The sequence below is a fragment of the Cheilinus undulatus genome, linkage group 7 (assembly GCF_018320785.1).
Source record: "Cheilinus undulatus linkage group 7, ASM1832078v1, whole genome shotgun sequence".
Taxonomy (NCBI): domain Eukaryota; kingdom Metazoa; phylum Chordata; class Actinopteri; order Labriformes; family Labridae; genus Cheilinus; species Cheilinus undulatus.
The window spans coordinates 31,029,498-31,048,687 of NC_054871.1; the positions used below are offsets into that span (position 1 = coordinate 31,029,498).

A 19,190-nucleotide genomic window follows, 5' to 3' on the forward strand; every position below is an offset into this window, starting at 1 on the left:
GTACAGTGATGCTTTACTTGCTTTTTCATATATTAAAGTAAAAGAAAAATGGAACTTAAGAAATGAAAAGTTTTTGTACAATCAAATAATCAGCCTGTAAATAAGCAAACAGATGTTTTTAGTTCTAACAGATGCCCAGGAATGTCTTTTTTTGTTTCTGTGTTTACATCACAGTGACCTCATGAATAACCTTCACCCTTCAATCACCATGAAGAAGAAGCCTCATTATGAGTTTTAAATGCTGCATCAAATGTTTACAATAGACCATCTCTTCCTTTTGTTGCTCACAGAGAGGTTTCTCATAGTTTCTGAGGTATCAAATGCAGCCGCTATCATCTATTACATGTAAACAGATACCTGCTCCACTCACGCTCACAAATAATTAAATAATTCATAGTTGTCCGACTCCCACAGCTTAGTTGGCACACTTTGTGTTTCCACTGACTTTAGACAAACAGGATGTTCTAGTGCCTTAGCTGTTACGAGAGTAATGTCTGTGTTAATGACAGTGCTGGTGTTTTAATGCCTAAATGTGACAATATGTTTATAAATCCCCAAAATATAGTTAAAAGTTAACATGAATTATTCAGTCATTTTAGGCTCCTAATCAGCTGTTTGAAAAACTGTGAATATCAAAGTTTATTGCTGCTTACTCTACCTCCTGATTAAAAATGGTTTGTTTTTAATATTTCTCATCATTTTTGTAATTGCTGTTTTGGGTTTGTGAGGCTTTATTGCTCCATTTGAGACGACTCATTACTTGTGTGATTTTAGCCAATGAATATAATAAAACTTTAAAATTACATGAAAATGGACTTGCTGCTTTTCTCTTGAACCTTGAATGAAAGCATGTTGACACTTAAAAATAATAAAACACACATTTGAATTCCTAAAGCTTCTTTGTAAGATTTACAGAAAACATGAAAAACAAAGTCACACAAACCATATTTACAAGATCTCAAATCTTCAGTGAAATATTAACATAGTTTACATGAATATGAAACACACCGTACAAACAAAAGGAAATGTAATAGGGACCAAAAGTGTGCTCTGAGTACCTAAAAAACTCATCCATATGCATAAATGTGCAATGAAATTAGGTCTAGTTATCAATACATATCATATCAACCACTATTATTACAGTTGAACTGAAAGTAAATATCAAAAGCAGACATGGTTTTGTGGATTACATAATAATACTTGCTCCTCTCAGGTTTAGTTGCTGTCCTCGAAGCTGCCGCTGCTGCTGAAAGAAGAGCAGAATCTCATGGTGCTCATGGGATCAGACACATACCCTAAAAAGAGAAGATTTTATAAATCAATCATGGTCCATATAGTTATGCTCTTTTGACAAAAATTACAAAGGAAACTTCTGTAATGTCGAAGTGAAAACATTTTTCGACAAAGTAATTCCATTCAAATAAAAATATGTAACATAACATAAGTGACTGCATAAATATTCACCCCCTTCAAGTCAGTATTTAGTAGAGGCACTTCTGGCTGCAATTACAGCACCGAGTCTGTGTGGATAGGTCTCAATCCAGCTTGCACATCTGGACACTGCAATTTTACTCCATTTTTTGTAATCCTGCTCAAGCTCCATCAGGTTGCACATGGATAGGGCACACATGGCCCTTTTCAAGCCCTGCCATAAATTTTCTATTGGGATGAGGTCTGGACTTTGACTCATCCACTCCAGAACATTCTTCTTGTCTTCAAACCATTTCTGTATAGCTGTTTCTGTATGCTTTGGGTTATTGTCTTGCTGGAAAATAGATCTTCTCTCAAGCAGCAGTTCTCTTGCTGACTAAATAAGATTGTCTTCCAGGATTTTCATGTGTTTTGCTGCCTTCATTTTATCCTTTATCTTTATATGCCTTCCAGGGCCAGCTGCCAATAAGCATCCCCACAGCATGATGCTGCCACCACCATGCTGTGGGGATGGTGTAGTTGTGATGATGTGCAGTAGCATCTTGTCTGATGGTTGGTCTCATGTCTCATCAGACTATCATCAGAACTTTCTTCCACTTGACCCTGGAGTCTTCCACATGCCTTTTAGCGAACTGTAGTTTATGAGTTTTCTTTAACAGTGGCTTTCTCTTTGCCACTCTCCCATAAAGCTTTGACTGATGAAGAACCCCGGGCAGTAGTTGTTGTTTGCAGAGACTTTTCCATTTCAGCTGCTGAAGCTTGTAACTCTTTCAGAGTAGTCATAGGTGTCTTGGTGGTCTCTCTCACTTGTCTCCTTCTTGCACAGTCACTCAGTTTGTGAGGACGGCCTGATCTAGGCAGATTTACACATGTGCCATATTCCTTCCATTTTGTGATGATGGATTAACTGAACTCTGGGGGATGGTCAGTAGCTTGGAAATGTTTTTGTATTTATCCCCTGACTTCTACTTTTCAATAACCTTTTCTCTAATCTTCTCAGAATGTTCTTTTGTGTTCATGGTGTAATTGCAGCCAGGAATACTGATTAACCAGTGACTGGACTTTCCAGACACGTGTCTTTCTACTGCAATCACTTGAGACACATTGGATACACTAGATGATCCCAATTTCAGTAATCATTAGACTACTAGCTCAAATTGGCTGAACTTGTGTTGAATTAGGCCAGACACTTTAAAGGGGATGAATATTTATGCAGTCACTTATTTTACATTACATATTTTTGTTTAATTGGCATCATGTTGTAGAAATCTGTTTTCACTTCTACATTAAAGACGTTTTTTTTTGTCAAAACAGCCAAATTATCTTGACCATGATTGATTTATAAAATCAATAATCATCCAAAGGGTAAATATTTTTTTACAAGAACTGTAAAACACAAAACAGTCCATTATTACCATGATGTTGTATCAGAGCAAATGTATTTTGCAGACAAACCATTTCGATCGATGGGAGAAAACTGCATGTTCCGTCTTAGCTCCTCCAGTGAAAGCCCTCCGGATGCTCGACGACGCTCACTGAAAAATTAATAAATAACATCAACCCAACTCTAATCCACTGCTAAACAACACTGGTGCAGAAATATATACTGCTTTGTTTACATGATGAGAGACGGATAAGATGGAGTCTGATAGAAGCAGAAGAAATTCAATATGTAATGTCCCACATAATACCTGCTGCTCTCACTTTCTCTACGGGGGGACAGTAGCCTATACAAAATTAATGACAAGTTTGACAGGATCCTCATGGACACAACAAGCTCTTCATCAAGATTATATAAAATGACCTTAATTTCATTTTAAACAACCAAAAAAGGCCTTGTTTATTTTATTTTTCAGGAGCACTGAGTGATTACTGAAATATCTGTCACACCTCAATAACCCGATGTCCTGTTTCTGGGTTCGTAGAGACTGTTACTAAGCTATGACTGCACACAGACACACAAACCCTGAGTCACACACAACAGAGGCTCAAAGCCAGCCGTCTAATGGAGGCTTTCCTCCTCAGTCACAGTGCCATGCATGTTTCATTGGTTTTCTTTCCTTTGTTTCCTGTCAGGTATCCGAGCAACTTAAGTCTTTACTGTTTCAGTAAGCATCTTAACTGGTTGACAAGTTACAGACTAAACAATTGTTTGGCTGTTTCTACAAATGAGATCAAGTCCAGACATGATGTTTGGCAGAGTTTTACCTCAACAAACTTGTTTTTAGCTTAGTGAGTAGCTAACAGTGCAAACCAGGAAGGCCATGTTTAGTACACTGTGGTTTACTGTTCAGTTAATAAACGCTACTGAGTGCTGTTTATATTGAACAGTCCTCAGTTGAGAGCAAGAAGTAAGCAGCAGAGGTGGGTGGAGCTAATCTCTATTTTCATCTTTTGTTATTGTTATAACATTTTCAAATAGAAATATCCTGCCTAAACTCATTGATTAAGAAATTAATCAACTAATTACTTAAGAGATGCTATTTCTATGCACTATTTTTATCTCATTGAAAGTAACAGAAGGTTTCAGGACAGCTTTGAAGAATTTGTATGTAATTTATATTATCTCTGGTGAAAATGAATAAACTATTATTAATCTTAAAGGAATCTCTTTTCAATCATCAACCATCCACACACTTTTATAATACCTGGTCTTAATTTTGTGGTTATTTAAGTGCACATACTACAAGCAGGAGTGTAACCATAACTCTACACAGACTGTAATCTGGTACATTTTTAGTGTAAAATGCTCATTGATGTTGAGTGGCTGTAGATGTTTTCCAACAGTGCCAAACCATTCACTGTATATGAAAATGGATGGAGAAACAGTCACCAGGATGTGAAGCCATAAGATTTAGAGCGCCCCTGCTGATTGGCTGCAGTATAGGCCACAAACCCTCTCTTCAACATGTCATCAGATGGGACATGGGTCAAACTATAATGTTAAATAAATTTGAGTTGAACCTGGATTCTGTATGAATAATTATTTATTTACATATTGATTTATTTCCAAGTATTTATTATACTGAGTAGTTTTGTTTTGATTTATTATCCGATAGTAAAAAAAAACTGAAGTGGTGTCATGATTGAAAGCTCTGTTGACAAATGCAGCTCACTGCAGCATTTTCAAATGGACAAGCAAAGTATAGAAGGAAAAATGACAGAAAATGTAACAAAAAAGTCACTGAAATTTCCATAAATGTGAGTGATGCTTCAAACAGACTGGCTTCAACTCGGTACAGTGAAAGGAGATGGAGATGTGCTGTCCATATAAATACACTGTCAATGATAAATGTACTAGATAGTTTCTCAAAAATCTAAAAAGACAACAAACGGTAAACTCTGGCCATAGGTCAGTAAATTATTCCATCTCTAAACCTTCACCTGTCTGTTGAGGTGCTTGCTCCCTCGTACCTCTGAGACCAGAAAGCATAGGCTCGAGTGTTGAGAGCGTACTCAAGCTCAAAGCGAGAGCGCAAGGCAGCCACGTGGCTCCGGCCGGGTCCTCCTCGTCCAAGCAGACAGTCAGTGGAGGAGGAGGGGGACAGGGAGCCGCTGCTGTTACTGGAGGCAGGAGACATCAGCTGCAACACAAACACATAACATAAAGTCATTAAAAACAGTGTATAAAAAGGTAGCATGCACACATATATGAAATCAATTTACCTCAACATTGCACAAGCATTCCTCCAGATTAGAAACCACCTCTGAGAATTCAGGCCTGTCCTAAATCAGAAAATTTAGACATTTATTTATCCCTCAATGCCAAATACAGCAGGTGATAAACAGCCAAAACAAGCATTTCTTCTCACAAACACTTTCTCTGTATGATATGTTCATTTAAGTCCACCCACATATGAAGCTGGGGTGAGCTCTGCTTCAAAAGCTCTCCTTAGATCTCGAGCTTCTCTGTAAAAGAACAAACACTACCAAGCTGGGGCTGTTCAATTATACATCACATCCTGAGAGAGAGGCCAAGGCCTGTCTGTGTGCTGCTTCAATATGAGACACAGACGACAAAACACTACGACACAATGAAGACAGAATAAACAAAAACTTTTGAAATCCTCTCAGTTTGATCTTAGTAAACACTGTCCCCCTGCTTCTTTTTCACATATCATTAACACAAAGCATTATAGATTATTATTATTAATATGTGCCTTCTGGTAGTGTACTGTTTATGTAATGATGACGTGCAGACTCCTAGAAATGTATATGTCCATGGTTTGGAAGCTTTCAAAAATAGATCAGAACAATCCCTAGCAAAAGCAAACAGTCGGTAATGGTTGTACTGTAGTAGAAAAATCTGTAAATTTGCACTTAAGATCAGTAGAAAAGGACAGGGTAAAGAGCAGTATCTCAGGAAGAAGCAAAGACTAAGGAGTAAACAAGCACTTTGAGGTTTGATTTAAAAACAGGCAGTGTGGGGTCAGCCAAACGTGTGGAAGAAGAGTGTTCCAGAGGTTTGGCGCTGCCACTGAAAAAGCTCAGTCATCCCGGAGCTTCAGCTTAGACCTCTGGACAGTCAGAAGCAACCGATGACTGGATCTGAGTGTCTGTGGTAAAACATGGGGTTTAAAAGGTCAGAAAGACAGGAAAGATCCAGCCAATTTAAAGATGTTTATGTCAGGAATACCATTCTAAAAATCAAACCTAAAACACACAGGGAGCCAGGGATGCTTAAATGGGGGCAAGGTGATTGTACCGGTGGTCTCAAACAATACAATTGAGAAGTTAATTTATTGCTGTGATTTACATAAAAGTTAGTTAAACAACTGTGTTTGTTTTGAAATTAACCTTGGCAACCTTGGTTGGCAAACAGGGATGAGAATACCATAGAGGAGGAAATGTGCTGCGTAATAAAGTGTCTTAATGAGGCTGAGAAACAGCATGCCTGGCGTGGTCCTCGGGGGCCTTCATCCAGGTCATGTTTGCTCCTAAATGTGAACAGCAGAGCACTAATGTATCACCTGGGGACACGTAGGTCATGTTCATCACTGCTGCACGTTTGCCGAAGCAGCTGACTCAGCATCAAAGCCTCTCTGAGCATCAGTGAGTCTAAAGAGCTTGTGTCTTTTTATTGATGTTCACAGTTTAAAGCTATGGAGCAGTTTCCTGGTGGTGTACACAGAGGATCACACAGCTCATAGTGGACATAAACAACAGTGTAACTTCATGAGACCCAGCTTAAATTAATAGATTTTTAATTTCTATTGTTTTTGATCATCAGACCTCAGATGATATTCAAAAAGAGTTAAAATCTGGTTGATTTACCTCTGGGCAGGCGTACCAGCCTCTCATCAGGAGTGCAGAGATAGGTTTGGGGATGGAGTAGCCAATTGGAGGGCGGACGTGATGGTATGCCATGTCTGCTGCTGCAGCCGCTGAGGACAGAAGAACATTGAATATTTCATTTGAATCCGATGCAGTCATACAGCTGTGTGCTTGTAAATGTGTGACATTTTAACCTGGTTTTTCATTTTGTATTATTCCGTTAAAGATATTCTATATGGATGTAACATGCACAGATCAAATATTCTCTGTGGAAATGTCTCCACATATCAGAGTTAAACTTGTGCAAGATGTGAAGAAGAAATACCAGGTTTTAAATGAGCAAAGGGAATTTCTCCAGTGAGCAGCTCCCACAGACAGAGGGCGTAGCTGAACATGTCGGCCTTCACTGAGTAGCGAGTACACTGTGTGAACACTTCAGGAGCCATCCAACGCAGATTCTGCACAAACACATGAGACACAGGTAAGTGTAAACACGCTGAAGATAAAGCAAATATACTGATGCTAAATAGATCTGTATCACTAATGTTTGATCATATTACTGGTATGTTCAAGTGCTGTTGCATGCAGGGACGCACACACTTGTATAAATGAGGCCTTTACTGTCATAAACTCTGTGTCCCAGCAAGGGCAAGATCCTCCTCACAACAGGCAGCTCCCATGAGGTGTAACACACTTAACACCAAACTGCAGGCCAAGCACTCTGAGGAATGATGACTCAGCACATTGAGTTAAAATTCTGCATGAAGGCAGATTTTTTTTTCTCTGGTAATTGATGGCAGGTGCCAGAAGAAGCTCTGGCTTGAACTCCTGCAAAATAACAACACTCACTTGCATAATGCAGAGTGCCTTTATTCTTCTATAAATGCTGGAAGTGGGGTGAGAGAGTGTTTGGCAAGTGGAAAAAAGAAGAAAATATTCCATAAAGGTCTGGGTGTGTTATCAAATAAACAGGAAATATCACTGACCCCTGGCTGCTTGGTCATGTTGTCCTCATCCACAGACTGAAGGAATCGAGATTCTGCAGAGGAAAGAGAAACTCATACACATAATACACTGGAAAATAGGTTGTTCAGCTTTAAACTCAGTCACTTGGAATATCTGATTGTCAGTATTATTATAAACTCATCATGGTAAAATAATGGACAAAATAATAAATACTTCCCTGAAAGTTTAGATGTGTCAAAGCAAAGATAAAATGTAAATTAATGCAAATATAAAGCAAAAGATTCGATGAAGGGTTTGGGTTTGAGTAGTTGAAAAAAAAAATCATAGAAGTTCGCTTCTATAGACGGAATGATTTTGTGACTTTGTTCGTTTCAAACAATATAAGACTGTGAAATCAAGACCCTCCTTTTCAATTAAACCAGTGTGGTCCAGCATTTCCAGCACTCAGCTTCCTCAGCATAAAAATGCTAAATGTCAGCTGCTTTTTTTTACTGCACTCATAGCACTCTCCAATGAAAATAATTCAGCTTATACAGAAGCACTGAATTCTTCAGTGTCACATTTCACAAGAAGGAGAAGGACTTTTATGTGATTATTTTTTAAATTTAACCTTTATTTAACCAGGAAAACTTCATTGGGATTAAAAATCTATTTCAAGAGTGTCCTGACCAAGACAGGAAGCAGCACAGTTAAAAAGAAAATGAGCAGCCATACATACAAGCAAATTAGCAAACTAGAAAACAAGAACTAAATAAATAAATATTTGTCAAAATTGGACCACAATCATAAAGCCCCTCCATAGATCAGGTAGAACGTCTAGCCAACAGAAAAATGTGCCTGCTTTCATGTCATCCAGCTTCCTCTTAAAAGCACCCAATCAGACCAGGTCATAAGTCCTTTTGTAATTTCTTCCTGCCAAAGGAAGCAGCAAATTTAAAGGCCCTTTCCAAGTTCAGTTCTGACCCTCAGTAAGAAAACATCCTGAGAACAAAGATCCAGAACTCCTCTGACTGATGTAGGCCAGACGATATGAAGGAAACAGACCGAGGATAGCCTTGTAGATTAGACTGTTTCAGTCAACAATAAAGAAGACCATCCAACATGTTCATACAACAAACAGAGATGGGCAAGGGCTTTAACGTTAGTGATGAACCTCAGAGCTCCATCATACACAGAGTCTAGAGCATGTAAACCCCAAGGCGAGGCGTGCATGGACTAAACATCTCCATAGTCCAATACTGACATAAAAGTTGCAGCAACCAGTCTCTTTCGAATTCAAAAGAAAATCCTGAAATAGAAACTCAGCTTCAGTTTTTAACCCTTTTACCGGTGGCTGAATGTGGGACGTAAGAGGGAGAGAGAGAGAGAGAGTGAGTCATAAATCAAAACACAAAGATTTCTGAGAAGTGCCGATTATGGACAGGTTCTGTGGGTTAGCTGTAGCATTTGAAACAGCATGCTTTTTGATTTGTCTGCATTTAAAACAAGTTTAAATCATAAAAATTCTGCTGAACAGTATTAAAAGAGCTTGGTCTGGGGTGGATGTTTAGCTAAACAGTACAGTGTCATCAACATAAAAAACTGCATTAGACACATTTCGATCAGTGTTAGTAATACAAAGAATGAAATGAGTGGCCCCAGGACTGACCCTTGAGGCACTCTGTTCCTTTAAGAGAGTCAGAAGTGAACCTTCTAGCGGACAATCCAGCTAATAGTTTGTTGAGACGGACCTACTCTAACCAGGCTTTGCTTCAGCATTGTGTTGACCGCTGTGTCAAGTGCTTTTGAAAGATCACTTAAAAGGGCTGCACATCTTGTGTTGCTAGCTTTGTAAACCACGATGGCGCAAACATGTGTTTGTATAATTTCTCATCAAAAAGATCTCATTCAACTTACCTTGCACTACATTTGTCTGAAAAGTCCAGATATAATTCTTATTCCGAGATATAAAAGCAAGAAATAGGGCCTGCATTGCTAATACTACTAAACATATCTACAGCAAATGGCTTTTACTTTTGTCTTGATAAGTAATATTGATGTTAGTGTTCAGTATCTCATTCCAAGGCACCCAAAGACATAAATGAATGAGGTGCACAGCCAGCATCTGCATGTGCCTCATCATAAAAAGTCATTCAGTTCAGTGTTACTTTTAGAAATGTGTATATGTAAATATAAACACTGCAAAATGTCTCTTACCTCCAAAATCTGCCACCACAGCATGTCCATCCTCATACAGCAGGATATTATGGCTGCAGGAAGCACACGTGTTATCAGTGGTGACAGCAGTTATTCCACACTGCCCACCTCATACGCTGATGCACCCACCTGTTGAGGTCCCGGTGGATGATGGGCTGGGTGAGGTTGTGCAGGTACTCCATGCCCTTGGCCACGTCGATGGCGATGATGAGCTTGGACTGCAGGTCGATCAGCCTGTCCATTGACACATCATTAAAGCAGCAGCCACTTAGTGCCAGATCAATGGTCCCTGCCAATCACACACAGCACTTTACACAGATCGATAGGGCAGTCTATAAAGGCAGCACCTGGCTGCACAGTTAGATGAACACTTCATCTGGATCAATGATGATCCCAACTGAGAGGAAACTTCCAAAGAGGATAATGAGACATGAAACAGTTGACTATGCTGTGCAAACACGTCTTTGTAAATCACTGAGTTACTTCTTTAAGTAGTTTAAGCTCTCTTTAGATCTTAACATCGGACTGAAAGCTCTTTAATGAGGGTGAATAATTTCATTAAACCAATTTAAAGATCTGAACTTTGAATCTTTCATTGCTTTATTAAACAGCAGCTTAACAGTGACAGATTTTTACAGAAGGTCAATAAAAGGATCCTTTGATGTGTAAGATTTAAAATAGAAACGTGGTTTTTGATTCCCCTGTGGTACTGAGGCTGTAATTTGCTGTGGTTTAACTAACAGCATTATAATAAAGTGTGTCTATTTCTTAACCTTTACTGTATGTGATGAAGTCTGGGGTTATCTTGCCCTTTATTGTGTTGTACATTCTTAAAATTGTTAAAGATGAGAATGGTACGGAGGTTCAGTGGTTAGGGGTTTAGGGAGCGAGTGGAGCACTGCCATTATTAATGATATAATACAAGTTAAGCTCCAGTGCGAAATACACTTCCTCACCTCTTCTGCTCGTGCAGCAGAGAGAACAGCGAGCCTCCAGAGACGTACTGGGTCACAATGGCAAACTGACTGGGGTCGTCCAAACACGCCCCCACAAACTGGATGATACAGGGATGATTGAGTCGACAGAGGATGGACACCTCTCTGCAGAACATGTCCACATCTGACTTTGAGCAGTACGTATTGGCTCGATAGCTACAAACATCAGGGATAAAACATAATTTTAACTTTAGTAAATGCAAAATCTGTCATCTTATGAGGTTTATCTTTAATGCACACGTACCGTTTGATGGCAACAATCTTGTTTCGGCATTTGCCTTTGTAGACTCTTCCAAAGGAGCCTGAGAATGAGACAGAGTCAAGACTCTGTATTACAATCAGATCATTCACATTAATTCAAAGATTCAAGGAGAAACACTGATTGAAAATAAATCAGAGAGGAGTTACCTGATCCAATGATTTCATTAAACTCCAATTCAGACAGCTGAAGGTGGAAGTGAGAGGGGAGGCTGGCTCTGAGCAGGAGAACTTCTGCTTTCTCTGAAAATAAAACCATTACAAAACCACAACAAAATGACATTTATTTGGAGATATCTAGGTTAATATGCACATTGAAGAAGAATCTATTTGTATCTGGACAAACACTCAAACAATGGTCTGGGTTCAATGTATAATGAACTATAGATGACTATATTTCAGGCAGATTGAATGTGCTACTTAGTAATCTCCCACTGTTTATAGGGTAAAACTTTGACTTAAAAGTGAATTAGCCAGCATAACTGGCTGACATAACACCACACTTTCTAAGTTTGGGATTAATAAAGTTCATTGATCTCTCTCTCTCTGTCAGGATCTACCAGTCTATCTACTAAAACTGACTTTAACTCAGGGCTGCCCCTGTTAGGCCCTAAGCAGACTCTGGTATGAGGCCCTCCACATGGGAAAAGGCCAAACACGCTGTGTGTGGTCTGTGTATAGGGAGGGGCAGGCTCTGTATTAAAGTCTGTGTGCTTGAATACAATGTCATGTCCCTGTTGTTGTAGTGGTCAGGTGGTCCGATACTTTTGTCCATATAGTGTATATAGGTTGATACAGTGGAAGTATTACTTCACTGAGAGCCATTACATGTATTATGTGCAAATATGGATTTTCTACCATGTTTGAATACATGTCAATTCTGACTAAAGGATGACACGGTTGTATACAGAGGTCAAAGGGCAAGGTCATTGGGTCTCATGTATCTCAATAATGCTTTGAGGGTTTTTCTTTAAACTTTAAACGAATATCCTCTATGACTCAAGGATGATATTTCTAGATTTTGAAGGTACAAGGTCAAGGTCACAGTGACCTCAAATCTTACGCGCACAATATCTCAAAAAATGTATTAATTTTTTGTCACAATTGGCACAAACCTACACTTAGACCTGAGGGAGAACTTCCTACGTTTTCCAACAGCAACAGTTCTTTTATAATCATTTCTACTTTCTTATAATCATAAATCTACTAATCAAAAAACACCCCAGCTGTCCTCTCCCCACCACAGTACTTTCACTGTTTGTTTATTGTGTACCTCACAGAGGCACATGACCACCAGGTGGAAGTCCTAGTTAGATGTAAAGTGAGAATATCAGATTTTAGTACACATCTGATGAGAAAAAACAGAAAACTGTCATCATCAGCATCTAAGCCTCTCCCTTGGTAACACATAGAGTGTGTGTTGTGATGACAGCTGACTGGGATGTGATGTGTGTGAAATTCTCCGTGCCTCACTCCACCTCACTACCTTTAGTCATGCTTTTGATCTTCCCCAGAGGAGACGGGACAGAAACATAGGAGCCATCTGGAAGAGAGACAACATGTTTAGACACATTCACGAGAAGACCTGGCTAATTTTAGTCCTGGGCCAGGTTGTTAAAGGGTAATCTGAGTTAGATTAAAGCTTTCAGAGAGGATTAAGCATTAAAATATTGGTCAAAGAAAAATGTTTGAGAAAAAAAAAGAAAAAATAGATATCATCAGGTAACCCAGTCCTTTTATTCTAGAAAAAAAAAACTCTTGTTTGTTTTGCTCAGAACTTTTTAATAAGATTGGGATTACTTTAACCCCCCAAAAGTATATTATCCTAATCCCAGTAAAAGAGTAGGTCTAGGCTGTATTTGCAGGAACAACATGTGATAAATCAGATATATTTAATATTTTGCTTGAATTGATAAATTTGATCATTACAGTGACATAGCAGAAAGTGTAGCAGTAAAAAAAATAAAGGATTTTTTTCAACAATAATAACTAGGCCTTTATAAAATTATGTCTAGAGCTGTTTTAGAACTAGTTATATAAACTGTGGCTCACTTTGCTTCTTTAGCTTTAAGTTCTGTAGCTTTAGCTAAAAGCTAACATAGCTATGCTAGCTACATAATTAATGTTACTACATAAGCTAATGTAGCTTAGTTAGCTTTAGCAATGTGAGCTTTAGTAAACACAGCTAGAGCTAACGTAACATAAAGAACATAGCTACATAGCTTATGTAGCCTCTTTGTGAGCTTAGCTTTAGCTACATTAGCTACATTGCTTATGCAGCTAACAGAGCTACATACGCTACGCTTGCAGCGTTAGAATGTCTCATGGAGGATAAGCTTTTTTCCCTGAAAGTAGACCATTTCCTTTACTTTAGTAAATGTTTTAATCAGGTTTTGCAGGTCAGGTTACCTCAACCCTCACCTTGACCCTGGACAGAAGTTTAATCTGGTTTTATTACTTATGTTTTAGTGTGTATTTCCATCCTGAAAAAGATGGCATCTCAAATGAACAGTGGATGTCAGAGATCTGCAGCCCCCTCTCTATTAGTTAGATGGACACTTTACATGGTAGCCTCCACCATTAGTGTAAAAATGTGTGTGAAAGTTGAAGTGTGACATGCATGGAGTGTAAAAAGTGCTATCAGACAACTAGAAACGTGTTATGCAAGCTCATATACAATTATCATTTACATTTTTCTCTATATTTATCTCCGGAATGCTGTTTTTCCTCAGTGACAAATTAGATAAGGTACACATTAGGTTTGTTAAAAAAATTGGTCTGCATAAAATATCCCACAAATAGTCCATTTGTGCAGATTTTTCAACCCCCGTGTGAAGTGTAAAGTCCCATTTAAAGCGCTGGCATTCTGTATTTGGTAAGTCTGTGTTTGAAAAAGTTCAGTCTAGCTTGACAAACTAGGATGACAGCAAGTCTGCGCTCTTATCCAGATCAACCTTTTCCCTGGCTTGACTCACCCCCTCCTGGCTGGGAGTATTCATTGCAGGGGGAGTCGTCTGGACGTTTGTAGTGTTTCAGTAAGGTGACGATGGCATCATGGCCTGTGGGAAAAAAAAGAAGAACACAGAAGAACAACATTATTAATTTTTTATTACGCCTTTCTCCACAACTCAGCTCTTATTTTTTTTCCACAAAAACAGACCTTTTTCATAAGCCCACATCAGACACGTCTGCTCGTCCTTCTCCCCACTGGACCTGCTCGGGTCGCAGGCCACCAGGTTCATGTCTGCTCCGCTGTCCAGGAGGAACTGCACCAGACGGATGTGTCCGTGATAACATGCACTGTGTAGAGCTAAATAAAGGAATCAAATATGTTAAACAATTATAATTCTGAACACTTTACTATTTATATCAAGGCGTTCAGAAAGAGGACCTGTGTGTCCGTCTCTGCCCTGACAGTTGATGGTCATGGCGTTGTGACTTAATAAGAACTTGACCATCTCCAGGTCTTTACCATACGTGCATGCGCTGTGACACAAGATACACACTCATTATCACCTCGCAGCAGCATGAATAACAGGTTAAAGGTGCTGCTTAGATATTCAACAACAATTCACAGCACGTGTTAGAGTCTATATAAAGATGGAGCACGTGAGGCTGTACCTGTGCAGAGCTGTCTCACTGAATATATTCTCCTTTGACAAACTCTCTGTGCCAGAAAGCTGCATAATCTCCTTCACTGCCTCAAACTTCCCATTATAGCAGGCCCTGGAGGAACCAAATACAGCACTAAATTTCATGTACTGAGCACTAACAAAGGATTAACACTGTGTAAAAACCTTTACAGGTGTAATGGCGTGTCTCCATAGATGTTGACAGAGTGAGGCTGAACACCAAAGTTGCCCTGGAGGAGGAAGCGGATGATCTCATGGTGACCGAAGCGGGCACAGAAGTGCAGAGGAACATGGTCTTCATTGTCAGTGGCATTGACTAAAAAAAAGGGTGGAAAGGAAAGGTTTAAAAATACTTCTTACAGTCATGTTTATCAACAGAGTGGAATAATCTTCCAGCCATGCAGGAAACTAGAGGATGGGCCTGAATAAAGAATATGATGAAATGGAAAAAAATGACTTTCTCCTTAAGACTTGAAGAAGCAGGTTTTGTTACTATGTGGGAGAAATGAGCTAGTTCTGTTACAGAGGAGGAGGATACTACATTTATGTGACCCTACAGATAATTGTTGACTTGCAGCTGAATATATGATGGCCAGTTTCCACCTAAGGTGCCCTTGCACATGGTCTTCTCTAGTTGTTTTATTTGTGTTATTTACGACTCATATAAATGTGAACACAGACTACTTTAAAAGTATAAGAAAGGAAAAGAAGGATAACTTTTCTCACCATTAACTTTGGTGCCGTCAGCCAACAGCAGCTTGATGATTCCAAGGAAACCTCGAGCTGCAGCGAGGTGCAGAGGTCGGTCCCCCACCTCACCGCTCGCATTCACATCTGTATTGAACTTCAGCAGCAGCTTTGCCAACTGAGAAAAATAGAGGCAAAATGGATGAATTATTTATAACTTTCATGCCTATCAATAAAAAAGACAGGAGTTGGTTTATTTGACTGATGCACCTGCTCATTTCCGTTGTAAGATGCTATGTGCAAGGGGGTGAAGAACACAGCATCCTGAACATTCACATGAGCTCCATGCTGCAGGAGGATATCTGCTGCCTGGAGAAAAAATGGCAAATTATGAATGAGCAGATGTGAGGAAAAACTGGAAATCTGCTGAAATGACCCCTCCTCTCAAGGAAAAAAAAAAAAAGTTCACTTCATGGTGCCCAGCCAGCGTGGCCACATGCAGGGCAGTGAGGGCGCCGTAACCCAGCTGCTGCACATCTGAACCTCCGTGGAGGAGAGCAGTCACCAACTCAGCATCGTCCTGAGGTGCAGAAACATGGAAAGAATCGTTACAATTACTCATGAAGTGTACACTTCAAAGTGTACACCCTGAAGTGTGTTCCTGGTTGACTGTTTAATATGTACTGTTCTCAATCAGTTAATTAAATAGCTGAATGACTGCTCTGCCTGCATCACATCTCTTAATAGCAACAGCTCAGACTTGCAGCTAATCATTTCTTTGTGTGCTTGCACTCCACCATGTGGCAAAACTCAAACATCTCTTAGACACAGAAAAACATGACAAGGCAAAGGCAGATATACACTCGCAGCCATGTTGTATACTTCTTTAACTGTTTGTTACACATGGTAATGCATTATGGCATATGATGGATGTGCGGAAGTTTAAAACGAGCATCAGAATGGGGGAGAAAGGTGATTAAAGTAGCTTTGAATGTGCCATGGTTGTTGATGCCAGTCTGTGTATATCTCAAACTGCTGATTCACCGAGATTTTTACACACAGTCATCTCAAGAGTTTGCAGAGAATGGTCAGAAAAGAGAAAATATCAAGTGAATAGCAGTTCTCTGGGATAAAAATGCTTTTTCCAGACAGTTTAGAGCAGATAGAAAGGTGGCAGTAATTAAAATAAAAACTTGCTACAACCGTGGTATATGAAGGACTATCCCTGACTGTACAACATGCCAAACCTTGAAGATGGGCTAAAGCAGAAGATGACCACATGGGGTGCCAGGTCAGGACAGTAAACTGAGGCTACAGTTTACATGGACATTCCAAAACTGGACACTAAAGATTGGAGAAACAACGTCCAGTCTGATGAGTCTCATTTCTGCTGGGTCATTCAAAAAGTAGGGTGAGAATCTGGCATAAACAACATCGAGGCATGGATCCATCCTACCTTGTATCAGTGGTTTAGGCTTCTGGTTGTGGTGCAACAGTGTGGGGGATTTTTTTTTTTGCAGGTTTTTGGCCCCTTACCACCAGTTGAACACCATTTAAAGACCACAGCCTAGATGAGTATTGATGCTGACAATGTACATAACTACATGACCACAGTTCACCCATTTCTGAGGGCTACATCCAGCAAGATAACATGCCATGTCACAAAGCTCAAATCATCTCAAACTGGTGTCTTGAGAATGACAATGAGTTCATTGTACTCTATCAAAAAGATACTCTCTGAGATGTGGTGGGACTTCTGTGATTACTTTTTCACATGGTGCCAGGTAGATGCCTGAATGTCTTTTTTTTCCTTGATAAATGAAACCCTCATTTAAAAACTACATTTTGTATCTACTTAGTCATCTTTAACTATATTAGTATCTGCTTGAAACATGTATGACAATTATGCAAAATGTTTTAATGCTGTAATAGTGCTGTTTAATACCTTGTAAGCAGCCAGGTGAAGTGCGGTGAAGCCATTCCTGGACAGTCTGGAGGGACGTAGGCCTCTATGAATCAGAGTGCGGATATGGTCCTTGTTACCTGGTTATACACATTTATATTGTAAAAAATGTGTTTTATTTTGTGTGAAAAAAGGTTGAAAGATACAAATGTTTTCTTTTCATCCAGACATTTTTTTTCATATTTGGTGTTTAAATCTGTGTGGTGTTAAATAGAAAGGTCATCTCCAGACAATACTGTAACCTCAGTCAGTCCACAGTAATCCTCTCCTCCACCGTCACATTTTGTCTGGGAGTTATTAATAGCCTCTAGTAGTCATGCATACCTCCACACACGCAGCAGAGGTGTAGCAGCGACAGCCCCTTCTCTGTCCGGTAGCTCAAGTTCACCTTCTGAAACGCCTCATCAGAGCTGAAAAACCAACAAGGAGAAGGATGCTTGTTAAATCAAACTCATGCAGACTCGATTATTTTTTAAAACAAAGAGAGTGTTGAAGTCACCTGAAAGCCAGTCTGAGATCTACAAGCTCACTCTCTTTGAGCTGGAGGTCGTCTTCCAACTTCTCGATGATGACAGAGTACGACTCGCCAACCTTCTTCTTCCATTCATCTTCACAGTCCCATCATTAGTGTTAAAAATCCCAGTATAAGGTCAATTCTATTTCCTGTCGTTAGCCACATGCATGTTTTATCTTTTTGGGTAAATCTGTATTAAAAACAGCACAGACCACATCCTCTCAAGCTTGAATTGATGTAAATGTCACTCAGTTTTACTAAGACTTGCACAACATGGCTGCCAATAGAAGAACACAAACCCACCAGTCGTTCCTCCTTCAACAAACACCTTACTCTCCATCTTACGTTAAAATGATCAGACAGAAAAAAAACATGTTACCTGTACACGTCTGAGAGGGTCTTGATTTGTAGTTTCCCATTGATAAGGTCTGTCTCTTGTCAAATGTGCTGTGTAGTTTGGTTTACTACAGTAACTCAGTAATACAATCTCTCACTCTGCCACAATTGCTCAGGTCCAGATAAAGGGGGGGATCGTGTCTGTGGGCTAAAAATAAACACATTTCAGTGGAATGCTTGACAACTACGACAACTGATCTCCCCCCATATGCAAGCAGGCTTATATCAATGTGTGTGAGTCTACAGTATGAAAACAAAGGAAGCCTTGTCATAAAACCTTATAAATGGTGCATGTTTATTGTTTTTCTTACTAGAAGGCTAACTGATTACTTTCCAGACTTGTTCTTATATTCCTGATAAATACTGGACTCAAAGTGGCCACTGTAATGAAGAATAGAGCTGCACAATTAATCACAATTTTATCATTGCAAAGTGAGCATAAAACACAAACTTCTTGCAAAAACTTCACTTTATTGCAACAAATCAAAAAAATAATTTGATGTAAACAAGTAATGCTTTCCTCCCTAAGGATCTTTACAGTGTACTTATTAGATGCATGCTTTGTATTATTACCTTGTTACCAATTTAAAGTTGTCTGTTTAATTTTTGTCTGTATAACCTGACTATTTATCTCCCTCTGTTAAAGCTCAGCTGTTGTGCTCAATGTTTTTAATCACTTTTTAGCATTGTTTTACATTTTATTTTATAATGTAAAGCAATTATTCAAACAATTATTATTAATTTGTATTATTATGCCCGTCATTTCACATTTTATTCAGTGAGATGGAGCTCCAGCCAGCTATCAGCTACTCTTAGATGACATGGTGTCAATCTAGTTTTGGGGGGAAAAGGAGCATTCTGGATTCATTTGAAAACAG

General features: G+C 39.3%; 1 protein-coding gene across 5 annotated transcripts; it reads right to left on the reverse strand.

Annotated features, from left to right (window-relative positions):
• Positions 1-140: 140 nt before the first annotated feature.
• tnni3k (TNNI3 interacting kinase) lies at positions 141-18,434 on the reverse strand. Of its 5 annotated transcripts, none has more exons than XM_041791482.1 (25): positions 18,296-18,434; positions 17,902-18,010; positions 17,727-17,812; positions 17,385-17,482; positions 15,909-16,019; positions 15,710-15,808; positions 15,479-15,617; positions 14,924-15,068; positions 14,742-14,846; positions 14,512-14,606; positions 14,281-14,430; positions 14,096-14,179; positions 12,607-12,663; positions 11,271-11,363; positions 11,107-11,164; positions 10,824-11,018; positions 9,997-10,101; positions 9,868-9,920; positions 7,692-7,744; positions 7,031-7,163; positions 6,706-6,815; positions 5,098-5,157; positions 4,846-5,015; positions 2,887-2,966; positions 141-1,243 (listed from the first exon to the last, which is right to left on the reverse strand). In XM_041791482.1, exons 1-25 carry the CDS (start codon positions 18,333-18,335, stop codon positions 1,125-1,127), a joined length of 2,547 nt encoding a protein of 848 aa, XP_041647416.1. In that variant the 5' UTR covers positions 18,336-18,434; the 3' UTR covers positions 141-1,124. The 5 variants fall into 5 exon arrangements, with proteins under 5 accessions (XP_041647416.1, XP_041647419.1, XP_041647418.1 ...); XM_041791485.1 differs by having other exon boundaries at positions 141-1,295; XM_041791481.1 differs by having other exon boundaries at positions 142-1,243; positions 4,816-5,015.
• Positions 18,435-19,190: the final 756 nt, after the last annotated feature.

Bases quoted from the DNA above. Each gene is read 5' to 3' on its own strand.
- tnni3k (XM_041791481.1), bottom strand. From the start codon at position 18,335: ATGGGAAACTACAAATCAAGACCCTCTCAGACGTGTACAG. The intron at 14,180-14,280 runs GTCTGTTTTTGT...TTTTTCCCACAG, and splicing joins GATGTGGGCTTATGAAAAAG to GCCATGATGCCATCGTCACC. The intron at 2,967-4,815 runs GTGAAGGTTTAG...TTAATTTTTCAG, and splicing joins GCAAGCACCTCAACAGACAG to TGAGCGTCGTCGAGCATCCG.